The following is a 16,744-nucleotide window of genomic DNA, read 5'->3' on the forward strand; positions in this document are numbered from 1 at the left end:
ACAATTACCTATAATTAATTGTACAAAATTTTATCAACTTAAATATATTTATCTTTAAGACTAGCTTTATTTAAATATCATCTTTAGGACTAGCTTTATTTAAATCCCGATAATCAACGCACATTCGAACCTTTCCATCTTTCTTTGGAACTGGTACAATATTAGCCACCCATTGAGGATATTTTGCTACTGCTAAGAAACCAACATCAAATTGCTTCTTGACCTCTTCTCTAATTTTAAGTGACATATCAGGTCTCATCCTTCTCAACTTCTATTTAATTGGAGTGTATTCAAGCTTGAGTGGTAGCTTGTGTTCAACTATGTTAGTATCAAGCCCGGGCATATCCTGATATGACCATGCAAAGACATCCACATAATCAATTAAAAGTTTAACCAACTTTTCTCGCTCACTTTCTTTCATAGACATACCAATTTTAACTTCTTTCTTATCATGCTCATTCCCTAAATTGATCACCTCAACAGGTTCTTGATAGGGTTGGATTATCTTAACTTTCTGTTCAAATAAGCTTTCTAGTTCTGGGGGAGGCTCACAATCGTCTTCACAATCCTCATTAGTGTGATTAATTAGACGTTCAAAATTACAAGAAAGGGTTCTAGCACGACTATTTTCAACACATTCATTCTCGACTCTGCATTGTTTAAATTAAGAAGAAAAAAAGGGAAAAAAATATGAATAAGGATTGCCAAAAGAAAAGAGAAAAACAAAACCAATTGGAGAATTCAAAAATGCATTTATTGATAATAAGTACGGAATTGAAATACATATGCCCTAATTAGTTATCCTTATAGCCTTGGGCAGAGCAAAAGGAGTTAAAAATACATAATTACTTTGAACACGAATTAACAAACACGGGAAACTCAATGATCTTCCAATTGTTGAGATTGGTGTTTGGAGGACAAGGGTACACTAGCTTGAGGGTATCATCATTACCATGATCCTCTTCCGCAACAGCCACCTGATCAACATATGCTACTCCGACGCTTTGAAAATTTTGGCGAATGTCATAAATAGGAATCTTCTGTGAATTTGGTATCCAGTTTTTCCAACGAGTCATCCTGCTTTCTCTTTTTTCCTTCGCATCCTTTTCTTTATCAGCTTGAGTAGGTACATATCCCAACCCGTACCTATTGTTCTTTTCTGGTATTTCTATCAGCTTCACCAAATTAACAAAAACTCCTCCTTCTAACATGGATTTGGTAGACTTCAATGATGTGGTAGATTGTTTTGGTTCTTTTAAACGATATCCTTCACCCATGAAGACAACATTGACAATTTCTAATGCTTGAAAAGAAGTCTCTATGACTTCCTCCATGTCTTCAATGTAGCCTGTAGAAGATAAATGACTTACTATCATATCTTCTTCCCCAGATATTATTACCAGCTTATTGTTCACTATAAACTTTAGCTTTTGATGGAGGGTGGATGTCACTGCTCCAACAGCATGAATCCACGGTCTCCCTAAAAGACAACTGTACGCCGGTTTAATATCCATCACTTGGAAGGTTATCCCATAAATATGGGGTCCAATTTGAATCGGCAGGTCAATCTCACCAACAACTTGTCTTCTAGATCCATCAAACACTTTTATCACCAAAGCACTAGGCTTCAAATAGGCTCCCTCAACAAATAGTTTTGATAGTGTTGATTTAGGCATGACATTTAACGATGAACCATTATCTACTAGCACTCGTGCAAGAATATGACCGTGACACCTCACAGAGATGTGTAGTGCTTTATTATGCTCTGTCCCTTCAACTGGTAATTCATTATCGCTAAAACTCAGGCAACTACTAGCAGTGATGTTACCGACAACTCCATCAAACTGATCGACAGTGATATCGTGAGTAACTTGGATTTCGTTTAAAACTTTCATCAATGTCCTTCTATGTGCTTCAGAATTCAATAAGAAGGAGAGAACTGATATCTTGGAAGGGGTTTGATTTAGCTGATCCACCACCTTATATTCACTTTGTTTGACAAACTTCAAAAATTCATTAGCTTCTTCTTCAGACACCGTCTTTTTACTGATCTCTTGTCCTTTTATGGCATGATACATATCTTCTTTTCCCTTTTCTCCATGAACCTCATTTTTCCTAAGTTGTTCAGGAGTATATACTCGACCACTCCGAGTCATTCCACCAATCCCTGAGATATTAGTGACATCAGTTCCTTTAAGTTCACAACCATCACTTGGTTGATGATTGGCCAAGTGGGATGTGATTTCGTATTTCCACGGTACCGCCTTGGTATTTCTGTAAGGAAAATGGGTTGGTGCTTGGACAATTATTGCATTTAGTCTTCTAGGAGTTGGCTTAAGATCCTCTTTTTTGTAAAGAATTTCCAATGGTTTTGAGAAAGATATATTATTTCCCACACACGACCTCGTGGTGAACACATGACCATTTGTTGCATATTGGTCTATCTTGTCTTCAATGACATTGTTAGAGGCATCCCTATGGCCCGGCAAGGGATTACTCCCTATGTTGGGGCCATCCTATTTGAAGGTAAGCCATTTTGCATTAATCAATTCCTGCACTTTAGATTTTAAGGCTTGGCAATCTTCGATGGAATGTCCCACGGCTTCTGCATGATATTCCCATTTGGAATTTGGATTGTAGCATTTTGGAAATGGTGGTTCAAGAGGTTTCATTGGTATTGGGACTATCATTGAATTTTGAAGTAAGTGAGGCAACAATTGGTTGTATGTGACGGGAATTGGGTCAAAACGAGTTATCTTTTTTTTCTCGATTAACAGGTGGTCTGTAGTGATTTAGAATTGGATTTTGGTTCCATTGATTTTGTTGGGAAAATCCGGTAGGTGGTGATTGATAAAAAGGTGGTCTTGAAGAGTGATATTGAAGGTATGAAGCTTGTGTGGTTGCGGCCACATATGGATAAGGAATGTAAGGAGTTTGTGGTATCGGGGGCTGGAAATTTGGGGGTCGATAAGAATTGATGGGTGGAAAATAGGAGACTTTGGGGTTACCATTATAGCGTTAGCGTCCCTTTCTTTCTTTTTTGTGAATGTCGTCTGGGGTCTTTTAATGCTATTTGTTGCACATACGATCTTTCCACTCCTCATCCCACTTTCTATCCTTTCTCCTATCATGACCAGATCAGAAAAGTTTGATGACATACTCCCAATCATCTTATCATAAAAAGGCGACTGGAGAGTATTCATAAACGTATCAACCATTTCTCTTTCAGATAAGGGAGGTTCCACTTGTGATGTTATTTCCCTCCACCGCTGTGCATATTCTTTGAAAGATTCATTGTCCTTTTTCAATGAATTTTGCAATTGCATCCTATCAGGGACCATGTCAATGTTGTACCTGTATTGTTTCAAAAAGGCATCGGCCAGGTCTTTCCATGAACGAATTCGATTTTGCTCGAGATGCATATACCAGCTTAACGATGCCCCACTCAAACTGTCTTGGAAAAAGTGAATGAGCAGCTTGTCGTTATGAGCATGAGAAGCCATTTTTCTGCAATACATAGTTAGATGATTTTTAGGACATGTGTTGCCCTTGTATTTTTCAAATTGCATCCTATCAGGGACCATGTCAATGTTGTACCTGTATTGTTTCAAAAAGGCATCGGCCAGGTCTTTCCATGAACGAATTCGATTTTGCTCGAGATGCATATACCAGCTTAACGATGCCCCACTCAAACTGTCTTAGAAAAAGTGAATAAGCAGCTTGTCGTTATGAGCATGAGAAGCCATTTTTCTGCAATACATAGTTAGATGATTTTTAGGACATGTGTTGCCCTTGTATTTTTTAAAGTCAGGAACCTTGAATTTGGGAGGGATAGTCAGATCAGGAACCAAACACATATCAAAAGCTTCAAGGCCATAAACATTATACCCCTCAATTGCTTTTATTCGCTCTTCCAAGACATGTAATTTTTCCTTTGATTGTATATCATCCCCAATGTGAGGTTGATGCCAATTCCTATTAGCATCGAAATGGGGTACTTGGGGTGAAATATATATGAAATATTTTCTGATGGTAGAGCATTTTGGGGTGGCACGTAGCCTAGAGGAGATGGGATGTGTGATTGGTTTTGGTTTTGAGGGTTGATAGTTGAGTGGTTTGGGTTGTTGTCCATGGGGTTGACGACTAAAGGTGGAGTATAACCGGGTGGAAGACCATACATAGGAAATTGCATAGTTGTTGTATGAGGTTGCTGGGTAGTCGGGGTAAAGCCTAGTGGGTGAGAATGAGTGGTTTGGTGTTCTTCATTTGCAACCGGAGTGTATCATCCCCAATGTGAGGTTGATGCCAATTTCCATTAGTATCGAAATGGGGTACTTGGGGTGCAATATATGGAATATTTTCTGAGGGTTGAGTGTTTTGGGGGTTTAAGTGGTTTGGGTTGTTTTCCATGGGGTTGACGACTAAGGGTGGAGTATAACCGGGTGGAAGACCGTACATAGGAAATTGTATAGTTGTTGTACGAGGTTGCTGGGTAGTCGGGGTAAAGCCTGGTGGGTGAGAAGGAGTGGTTTGGTGTTCTTCATTTGCAGCCGGAGGATTCTCATCAGTATTCCCCTTCCTTGACAAAGCCTGTATAGCTTCTAAGATTTGATCAACCTTGTCCTTCAATTGATTGACATCCATTCTCATCACCTCTTGATTTTGCTCAAGTTCTTCCATGATCTTCGAGTTTGCACGAGTCCGATAAGGGTGTCGGGGAAACAATTTTATTGATTTTTTCTTTGCTTCTTTTAAATAAATAAATAAATAATTATGAGTATGTATTAAACATGAATGGAATGAAAATGCAATTATTATCTTTTTTATTTTTTTTTATTTTTACATTTGGATGTTGGGGAATCATAAGTCTTGCACGAATTATTAATGAAAAATAGAAAATCCTTCATTGATAAGAAAAAGAGTACATCATATTCAAATTAAAAACTACATTGACTATGGGATTTCAATCTTCTCTTCTAATAGGACAACCAATCTTTTCCTCCAATTCTTCTATCAAATTTTTGCAATATTCAACGAACTTGTAGACTTTGACTGGAGTATTCAACGGATGCATTACCGCATCAATCTCTCTTAGATGTGTTGGAATTTTTAAGACTGCTTGATTAGCTAGCATTGCCAATTTTGAAAAGCAAACTTTCCAATGTTTGCCTTTACCTTCCAACTCTTTGTAAATCTCTTGGTTCTTCAATTGCCCAAGAAACACCATGAAACGCTCCTCCCAGTATATGGTTTCATCCTTCAAGTCATTATAGATCTTTTCTTGATAATCAATGTAATTCTTCAACTCACTAGAAGCTTCTATTTCTGCTTTTAGTGCATCTTGGTGTTTTGAGAGTAATTCTTCGATTTCTTCCTTCTGTTGCCTCTCATTCCATACTTGACTCTCATATTTATACCATTTCTTTCAGTTGTTTCTTTAAATCTTCAAACTCCATTTTTATGTTCTTCTCAGAGCTTGCTGATTTTGTCCCCAACTGCTTCCACATATAGACTTCTTCAATAGTTGTATTCCTTTCTTGTTTTCGCACATCTAACTCTTCATTTGCGCCTCTCAAACAATCTTGTATGTCAAGTTTATTTCCTTTTTCAATTTTCAACCTCTTGTTGCTTCTTTCGATAAACTGACTTTTACATGTGTTTTGTGATCTTAAGTTCTCATTCTCTTGGGTGACTTTTTCTAACTTCGCTTGCAGCTCTTTTTTCTCCTCTTCAGATTTTAGCAATGATGCTTTGAGTTCTTCTATCTCTTCATTTGCAACAAGGATATGTTCAGGCATTTCCTGATCATTTGAGGGTGTACTGTGGAAAGACAACTTGATTTATGGGACTCTTTTCTTTACCCATTGTTGATAGGGTTCTTTTGTGCTGCAACTTCTACATCCGAGTATTTTTCCTTTTCTTATGATCAACTCCCAAGCTCGACTTATCCTTCTCAACATTGGTGGGTCTACTATACCCGTATTGTGCAAAACAAAAGCCTCCAATGACTTATCGTCTGGTTTATCCAACATGGGGTAGCCGAGTTGTCTCAGAGCTACCATTGGATTGTAATTAATACATCCTTTCGTTCCCATGAGAGGTACATTTGGAAAATCTCCGCATCAACATATTATCTCTTCCACCCCTTGTTCTCTATAGTACCACGAAATTATATCTCCAGTAAGACTAGCTATACATTGAGCCCCAACATGATACCCTTTCTTGAACATGTGAGACACAAACCAAGTATACAACACTGGAACACAACACAAAATTGTTCCCCCCTTCTTCTCGTGTCGCATATGCAGAGATTAGTATACATCAGCAAGAACCGCGTGAACTGGGTTTTGTTTATGTTTGTTTAAAGCTAAGAAGACATTGATGGCAGCAAAATCTATAAAATTATCAAGGTTTGGGAATAAAACAATACCATAAATAATTAGAGCCAAAACATCTATAAAAGCACTCCATTCTTTTTTAGCGGCTAAATCCTGACACTTTTGCTCTAGATATTTTCTTGAAAAACCATGAATGATTCATTTTTCCTCTTTTGTACTTGCCAACTCTCTTATGTCGATTTTCAACACCTCATAAATTGCATCCAAACTCGGTGGTTGCCCAGTATATCGATAACGATTTCATTTCTCTAAGGAGTAACCCAATATTCGCTCAAATTCCTCTAATGTCGGGGCCAACTAAAAGTCTTGGAAGGTGAAACATCTTAAGAGAGGATCATAATACTGAGCTAATGTCGTGAGGGCCCCTGTTTGCACATTCACTGCAAAGAGATTTAGAATTTTCCCATATTTGTGAAAGAAACTCTCACGTTGTATAGTTTTCATTTGACTACTGATGTCTCTTAAACTCTTCAAATCAGGTTGCTTGAACTTTAAAAGTAAAGTTTTTCTTTTTTCCGATCCTATTGTCCACTTAAATAACACGTGACTAAAGTTTGTATGATTCCCCAAAAATCCTGAAAATTTATGCAAAATGCTATTATGTTTTATTTTTCCTTAGAAAGAGAGAAAAAAAAAATGTCATGAGATATGAATGAAACTAATATATATATATATATATATATATATATATATATATATATATATAATGTCTTGAATATATGAGATAATTTTTTGGTTTTTATGGATATTCTTACAATGAAATAATCTATTGGCTTATGTAGTGAAACTCTCACAAAGGAGGCTCTATGGTTCTAAACACGGTTCCTAGAGCCAATAATCCTATTTTAGAATATTGTCAACAACAATAGGTAAACTATTTGAAGTGACAATAACCTCAATAGGATCAAACTCTAGGTGAGATCTTCATGCTAACCAAACAGGATGTACATCTAGAAGGCTACCACTACGCAATCTTGAAACTAAGCTTAAGTTTTGTTCAAACCCGGGTATAAGGTTCCACTCATAAGTGTGTGTCTTAAAAAAAGTGTAGGTATTGAATAAACATAATTCAATAAATCCATAATACTAACAAAACATATATCATATACAAAATAAATAGATAAATAAATAACATAAAAAAAAAATATAAAAAAAATCTCCTAGCCTAAAAGAATATTATAATGTCAACTAATTCTTATTAAGAAATAATAAACACATAAAGAAAATAAAAATGAAAAACAACAATTATGCACAATTAATTTGTATAGGCTTGACTCTCTAAGAATGTCCCCAGTGGAGTCGCCAGCTGTCGCGGCCTAAAGTTTCGAGTTTTCATCGAATTCAATGGAGTCACCACCAAAATTTATTTTAAAATAGGGTAAATATTGGAAAAACCTTAAAAATAGAAAAAAAAATGTAAAAATGGTCTTTGAAACCAAATTTTGAGTTCGGGAGTCGATTATGCGTAAAGAAGGTATTAGCACCCTACGACATCCGTTAACATACGGTTACCTATAATTAATTGTGCAAAATTTTATCAACTTAAATATATTTATTTTTTTTAATTATTAAATATGAATATAAATTGTTTTTTATAAATGTGATTTTTGAGATGAAAGTGTGTTAAAAAGAGTAGAAAAAAAGAAAGTTTTTATTAGTGTGCTTGACAAGAGCGTAATCTTGCTCCTACGTATCTCTCGGTGCGATGGAGAAATCAAAGCTACGTAGTTCTTGGTAGAAAATGTGGATGTGTTGATTGCTTTTAAATAAATTGTATTTTGTTATTTAAAAAAAAGTTAATTTTGACAAACATAAAAAAAAAAAAAAACTTGCTTGATTTGGATAATTATTTAAAAATATGAATTTTAAGACGATCGAATTGTACAACTCGTGTCTCAAAACTCAAGGAGTAAAAATATGTCACATCTATTAATACATTTAAAAAATAGTTTTATTATTTTATTATTAAAATGAGCTTTTAAAACTCCCAAGTTGTATGACTTGTGTCGTAAATGCTCAAAGATTAAAAAGATGTTATGTCTAAATAACCATTTTAAACTAACTTTTGTATATTTATTAATTTAATTATGAAAATGAGTTTTAGAACTAACAAACTGTCACAACATGCGTCTTAACAACTCAAAGGTTAACAAAATGTCACATCTAATTAACCCTTTAATATTTGATTATAATTTCATCTTTATTTTCTTCCCTTTTAAAAAAAATTAAAAATTAAATATAACTTTAAATGATTCTATAAAATGAAATCAATAATAAATAACTTTAAGTATGGATCGCAGGTTGCTAGTGTCATTTCTTATGCGAATACCAACACACTAATAATAGAGTTAGGAGTAGGATAGCAATGCTGAGGCCAGTAGTGATAATATGGAGCAATATCTTTACAAAATAATAATAAAAAACCAAAGAAATCATCATAGCCTTATAAGTCAAACCAGAGAAACAATAAAACTAAGATTTCAACCAAAACACCCAATGTCAAATAAAACAAAGTTTCCAACAAATCAAACTCTACTTCCAAATCTTAGTCATTAACATAGTGATGTTTATATCTTCCAAATAACATAAAGCACAACAAACTTAAAGAGAGTAAAAAAAAAAATACTCGCCTTTCTAAATATCTGCCACGATGAAGATGGAGGCTACGACGCGGCTGAACTGGAAGGTCGTAACGATCGCCTTATCTATCTTATCTTTTAATAGATTTTTGTGGGTTGTGTTGTTAAAATGAGTTTGAGTTTTGGTTATGGTTATGAGTTGGTTTGAAGAAGGATTATGGTGGACTTTTTATAAAACATTTCTTTATCTTCTCTGCTTTGGTTTTTTTTTTTTTTACAACACTTTTCTTTTTTTTTGTTGATTTATTTCAGAAGCAAAGAAAATAAACCCTCTATTTTTGAAATCTAACCTTTTTTTCTACTGATTTTTTTTGCCTTAATTTATAGACTGCAAAGTTGAATCTTTGTGTCTATGAAATAGATTGATTTTTGGTTTTTATGTTGTTTTATCAAAAAAAATGGAACTGCAGAGATGAAAATGGAAAAGGGTGGCTGAGCTTTTTGATTGAGTATGCAAATGGTGAAAATATAACCTTATTTGGATAAAAATAAAAATAAGATGGAGATGGCTTGCTTGCAGCATAGATGAAGGAGACATAAACCAATCTGGCAAGCAAACAAAATATTTTTTTATTTTGTTTTTATTTATTGTTGTTATAATTATCATTTTATATATTTTTTTGTAATAAAAACTGTTTAAACATATACTTAAAATTTGGACAAAAAAAAAAGAATTATTTACTTAAATAATAATAAATGCAAAAATACTTATTAAACATATTATTATTATTATTATTAATTTGTCGGACAAAATTGAGGTATTACAGCAAAGATGTGAGATTACTTGAAGAAAATATACAGCCAAGACAACGCTGCTTGGCGATTCCATCTTGGGCTGAATACACTGACATTGTTTATTAAAAAGATATGTCAAGTGAAGGGAGAATTAATGTGCAAAAAGTTCATAAGACTACCAAACGTTATCAATTTTTGATGAAATCGAGATCTGATTTTGAGGGACTAAGGTCCAATCTCATGAATTGAGCTACTGCCTCATCCTTGGATACTTGTCTCAATGAGTTGCTTCGTGAGGAACAACACCTTCTCACTCAAATAACCATGAAACAACAAAAGGTCGATTCTCTCCCAATGACATATGTGGTACAAGGCCGACCTCATGGGAGAGACATGAGTACTATCCAATATTTCTATTGCAAAAGGCATGGGCATTTTGCTTCCAACTATCCTAAAAAGTTATGCAATTACTGCAAAAAGGATGACCATATCATAAAGGATGTCCAACCAGAACACCGAAGAAAACTGCAACAACCTCCTCTGTTTGTCCTTCTATAGCACCTATTTCTATGAACTAGAATTCGCATTCCACCGTTTCAACATTAACCCTCGAAATGGTTTAACAAATGATCATTTTAGCCTTTTCTGCTTTGGGTATTTCTGGTAACGTTTCTTCCCTCGATTTTTCTTGGTATACTGACTTCGAGACATCTAATCATATGATCAACACTGTTATTGCCCTTACAATTGTTACAAGTTACTCTGGTAATCTCCAAATACAAACTGGTGATGGAAACAATTTGCCTATTACATAATTGATGATATTTCTTCATCTTTCACCAATGTTATGTTTTCCCTGGTCAATTGAAAATGATTGTAGAGATGAATTCTCGAAATCTGATTGTCTTGTGCATGATCAACAATCAGAGAAGATGATCGCGACAGAGCCTAAAGGTTGACGTCTTTTTCCTTTTTATTCACTGTTGTCCCCATGTTCTTTTATGCATTTTATTTCTTGTAATTCTGCAACTGTTAATTTTCAAACATGGCATAAGCGTCTTGGTCACCCAAACTCAAATGTTCTTCATGACTTGAAGAAATATGCAGTTCTTGGCAATAGAAATTTCCCATCTCTTAGGGCTATTCAATTTGATTGTGTTTCTTGTAAACTTGGTGAAAGTAAAGTTCTACCATTTCCAATTCATCAAACAAATGTGAATCAACCTTTTGACATGATCCATGATGATTTATGGGAATAACACTTGTTATATCTCATGTTCGTTATATGTATTTGATCACTTTTATTGATGACGATAGTCGTTTTACATGGTTTTTTTTTTTGCGCTCTAAGGCTAAAGCGTTTTCTATATTTAAATTTTTTCATACCTACGTTCAACCTCAATTTTCATGTACAATTAAAATTTTGCGTTCTAACAATAGGAGAAATATACATGTTCTTTACTTCAAGAGTTCTTGCAGACAAATGGTATTATATTATAAAAGTCATGTCCTTTTACACCCTACCAAAATAGGGTAGCGGAAAGAAACACCATAATCTCCTTGATGTTGTCAGTGCTCTCATGTTGAACTCTTTTGTACACTCTCGATTCTGGTGTAAAGCTCTCTCCACCACTATCAATCTTATTAATTGGCTGTCTTCTCAAGCCTTAAACAACAATTCTCCATTTTTAAAGCTATACGGACAAAACCATCTTATAGCGATCTTCGTATCTTTGGTTGTGTCTATTATGTTCATCTTCATCCCCAAAAACACACCAAGCTCACAACTCAATCTGTTAAATGTGCTTTTCTTGGTTACTCAAGCCATAAAAAATGTTTTATATGCTATGATCCTAATCTCAATAGAATTTAGGTTTCTATAAATGTTATTTTTCAAGAGGGTGCATTTTGTTTACTAACAATTCTACAAGAAAAATAACACCTACGCCCCTTTTGGTGTACCAAAGACGTCCAAAACCTCAACGATCTCCTCCCGATCATTATTTGGCTATTGATTTGGTACTTCAACAAGAACCAGCAGCTTTATGTTGCAGACTCAAGCTCGTAATCCTCTGAAAAAGTAAGATCCATCTTCACCTTTATCTTTGACAACAACTTTAGCTTCTGTTTATATCCCTTCCTCATATAAATAGGCTATGGAGCATAAATGTTGGCAAGATGCTATAGAGGCTGAACTTATAGCACTAGAAGAAAATCAAACATGGGATGTTGTTCCTTGTCGCTTATATGTTAAACCTCTTGGCAGTAAATTGATATTCATTATAAAGCTTCGTTCAGATGGATCCATAGGTTGCTACAAGATTCAGTCAGTGGTTCTTGGAAATAAGGAAGAATTCGGTATCGATTATGATGAGACATTTGCACCTGTGGCCAAAATGACTACAATATGCATTATTCTATCCATTACTGCATCTAAATCTTGGAAAATACATTTGTTATATGTTAAGAGCGCCTTTCTTCATGGCGACCTCAAGGAGGAAGTTTACATCAAACTTCCTACGGGTATGACCTCCACTTTAGGTAATAATGTTTGCAAACTAAAACGTTCTTTGTATGAGTTAAAATAGACACCAAAAGTGTGGTTTGAGAAGTTTTGAACAACACTTCTTGGCTTTTCAATCATCCAAAGAAACTATGATCTATCTCTATTTACACAACGAAAGTCAAAAGGAATTATGATACTCCTTGTTTATGTGCATGACATTGTCATCACCGGTTCAAATCAAGAGATAATCAATACATTCCAACATTGTTGCATTCCACTTTCCACATAAAAGATCTTGGGCAACTCAATTACTTCTCGGGCTTAGAAGTACATTTCCAACCAAAAAACATCTTTGTTACTCAACACAAATATATTCAAGATCTAATTCATATAGTAAGATTAGTCAACGCTGCTACTGTTGAAACTCCAATGGAAGTTAATGTCAAGTTAAGACGGGATGAAGGTGAATTCCTTACATATCCCATGTTATGTCGGAAGTTGGTTTGCGGTCTTATCTATCTTACCATTACAAGATCCAATATCTCTTTTGCTATCCACATAGTCATTAGATTCATGCAAAATCCTAGACATTTGTATCTTTCAGTTGTACACCGAATCATCAAATACCTATTGGGTACTCCTAGTAACGATATCTTATTTTCTAATGGTGCAACAATACAACTTCAAGCATACAATGATGCTGATTGGGCTAGTTGCCCAGACAATGATGCTGATTGGTGTATGTTTTTAGGTGATGCTTTTATCTCTTGGAAGTGCAAGAAACATGATTATGTATCTAAATCCTTAACTGAAGTTGAATATTGGTCCATGTTTGCAACATGTTCAGAGATTATTTGGTTGCGCAACCTTCTTTCAGAACTTGGTTTTCCACAAACAAAATCAACTTGGTGCATTCTGATAATACAAGTGCCATACAAATTACAACAAGTCCAGTATACCATGAAAGAATGAAGCACATATAAGTCGATTGCCATTCAATTAGGAGAGCATATGACCACAATGTTATTACTTTGCCTAATGTCTCAACATCAATTCAGTTGGCTGATGTCCTCACCAAATCATTGACATGCCAAGAATATAGTTTTCTAATTAACAAATTGATGCTTATAGACTCACTAGCATCAATTTGAGGGTGGAAAGTCAATGTAATTGACAGTTTTCATAATTATTAATTGTGCAAATTTGATGATATTTATAATTATTCTCATAATTAATTTGTTCAACTGTAAATTAGCCGTTATAGTAAGACTTAAAGCTACATATCATTCTGTATCAATATTATTTAAAGGAGAATTCTCCAATGGAAATGACACATTTTACCAATCAAATTTTTTGAGTTTAACACTTATCTCATGATAGAAATGTAAAAAAGAATTCCAAAATAGTTCAAAAGAAAAATGAAATCAATAGAAATGGCACTGGATGATGGGATTGAGTCTAAGATATGTTATGTTAAGATAAACTCAAAATGAAGAATTTGGTAAGAGAGAAAGGTATGCAGGGGTAATGACAAAAACACTAATACAAGGAAATTTGAAGTGTTGTCCAACTCCAAACATGACTTTGGTGTTTGACTTTGGCTGTTAAAAGGAGAAACTAAACTTTAAGCATCTGTGAAGTTAATCTTCATGGAGCTCAAAGATTTTAATACATAGTATTATATTCTACTTAGTAGCTTAAGAAAAATTTCATTGAACCTAAAATAAATATGTACAAACTACTAAATTTGCACAACAAAGCATCTAAAATGACAAACAAAAATAGAAATCTTCATAACCAAATAGTTGGACTAAAGTGATTAATTAACTACAGTAAAAGTGGAATCGATGAGAGTTCCTAAATTTAAACTTTAGCAAAAACAATCGTTATCCATAATTTACTTAACTCCTACAAAAACTCTAGATTACCAGAGTCTGCTTCCTTGAATGATTATAATCCAAAAAAATAGTAATCCCATAAGGCACCTTCCATGATACACAAAAGGTATCTAGGCCTTATCAAAGCCAGTTCTCAAGCATAATTCCCCTATGTTACCTAGTGATTTCTTCAAGTTCAATTATTCTTATAATATAAACAAGAAGATCATTTTAAATTTTATCAGACATCAAAGACATAAAAATCAAAAACAGAATATCAAACTTTCTTTCTTGCATATTTGTTTCCCAACACTGCAATGTGGTGATTAATGTTAAATTTCATGGCTTGGAGATTCTTTCACTAATCGAAAGTAACAAAATGTTACCATTTATAAAAATTCATGCTATGTTAAAACTTCAAAGCTTAATGTATAAGAAATTGTATTAATTGAAAAAAATACTAAACACAAAACTACTTAATCCAATCTTAGCGCAAAAAAAAAAAATCAATTCATAAATAATTTAGTGCATATTTGGATCAACATGTGTTTGATAGAATGACAACGTGTTACTATAATTTTGATAAAAACTACAATTTGAAGTTTCAACAAAATCACGCTACCACCATAATTTCACTGAAGTCACTGTCAATCCAAACATTATAGATATTGTATTGTTAAAAAAAATATAAATAATTGATAACAGAACATGACATACATGTAATAACTTATACATGAAAACCAGTCCATCTTCTAAAACTTCTAACATCATTCCCTTCAGAAACAGCCATTCCAATTCCAACTCTTCCTCCATTACCAACACCTCTATAATACAATCTCCATTCATTTTCTTCATCATCCATACAAACAAAACAAGGTGATCCAACTTCTTTATCATCCCAACAACCTTCATCTGATGGTTTCAAAACAGCCTCATCTTGAAGCCTAACCCATTCCTTCAACCCATCAGGAGAAACAGCCACACCAATACATCTCCTACCATCACCACCTACACCTTCATATGCCATCATATAGTTTCCATCAATCTTGTTCCTCGTTACGCACGCGTTCATCGCTCCGAACTCATCGAAACAACCAACTTTACCTCCCCCCATAATTTTCCCCAACTTCAACCACCTTATTCCATCTCTTGACCTAGCTATCCCAATACCGAATTCCCCTTTCTCCAAATCAAATGAATGATAATACATCCTTAAGTCACCATTTCCATGATAAACAACTTGTGGTGAAGAAATAAACAAAGAATCCCAATCTTTGTCATCACCAACATCAATCAATGCTCCACTATGATGCTCTCCTTCAATTCTAGCCCAATGCCTACCATCTTGACTAATAGCCAAACCAGGCAATGACTTCAAAATCTTACTTTTACAAAAAAATTCATCATTTAAACCAATTGGGTTATCAAAACTAAACTTAAAAGATTGATCACAAAACTCTACAGATTCAGAACTATAACCAGTGTAATAAAGCCAATAAACAGGATTTGAACCTCTAACTCTATAACTAGACATGATTACCAATTCAGAAGGCCTAATTCCATGAGTATCAAAACCCCACCAATTATTACCACAATTCATCACAAAACCAACATCAGTACTTGATTTTGCAGGGCCTCCACCGCGTTCCCAATGAACACCATTGCTTGAAATTGCTAACCCTATTAAATCAGAAGAAGGTTTTCCTTTTGGTTTTCCATGGTACCAGATGTACCATCTCTCTTCTTCATCACTTTGAAACCTTTTCACTACTGGTGATCCAATGTCTTCACTGTCCCATGAGTTTGAAAAACCCAAATCAAACACCAACCCTCTTCTTGAAAACAAAGAAGTACTGGTATTTGTAGTTGAAGAAGAAGGCGATGAAGATGAAAATGTTTGATTTTGATCTTGTGGTTGTGATTCCTTGTGGGAATTGTTGGAAAGTGAATTGGGTTCATCATGGTTTTGTTTGCTGTGATGAGTGTTGCTGTTGGAGCTGGTGTCTGGTTTAGTGGAACAATGTAATAATAAAGATTGAAACTTTGAGGAAATTAGAGTGAGAGTGTTGTTGGGTTTAGAGGAAGATGATGACCATGATTGAATTAAGGTTGTTGGGTTAGTTAAATGTTGGAAATTGGAATGTTTTGATAAGGGGTTGTTGTGTGGTTTGAATGAGGGAAGTGCCATTGATGATAATAAGTTCACAATTGAGCATGAATTGAATGGATGATGGAAATTCAAACAAAGACAAGAAAAAAATATATGAAGTGGGAATTTAATTTGAATGAGATTAAATTATAAAAATACGAGTGTGTGTTGTGTGGTGTGTGTTTGATAACTTTTTGTTTGATATGTGAAATTTTGGAAGGGGGGTGTATGTATGAAAAGCATGTCGGCGGTGTATTTAGCCACAAACAAGGAAAGGAAGTCAATGGGTTTTCATCCACTTTCGGACAAGAGAATAACTAACTTGCAAGTAAGATGTCCATGTCTCAAATTTCAAATTGAACTATTATTAGTATAAATGATCCAATTTAGTAAAGGGAAGTTCTAATATTCATTATCCAATTCACACTGATCAGATCCGA

At 34.4% G+C, this 16,744-nt stretch overlaps 1 protein-coding gene across 1 annotated transcript; it reads right to left on the bottom strand.

Moving 5' to 3' along the window:
* Nucleotides 1-14,703: 14,703 nt before the first annotated feature.
* LOC101507654 (uncharacterized) lies at nt 14,704-16,530 on the bottom strand. Its single transcript, XM_004490039.4, has one exon. It carries the CDS (start codon nt 16,341-16,343, stop codon nt 14,883-14,885), a length of 1,461 nt encoding a protein of 486 aa, XP_004490096.1. The 5' UTR covers nt 16,344-16,530; the 3' UTR covers nt 14,704-14,882.
* Between the last annotated feature and the right edge of the window lie 214 nt (nt 16,531-16,744).

Source organism: Cicer arietinum, chromosome 2 (assembly GCF_000331145.2).
Source record: "Cicer arietinum cultivar CDC Frontier isolate Library 1 chromosome 2, Cicar.CDCFrontier_v2.0, whole genome shotgun sequence".
NCBI classification, from domain to species: Eukaryota; Viridiplantae; Streptophyta; class Magnoliopsida; order Fabales; family Fabaceae; genus Cicer; species Cicer arietinum.

Coding starts and splice junctions, on each gene's coding strand:
- LOC101507654 (XM_004490039.4), bottom strand. CDS start 16,343: ATGGCACTTCCCTCATTCAAACCACACAACAACCCCTTATCAAAACAT.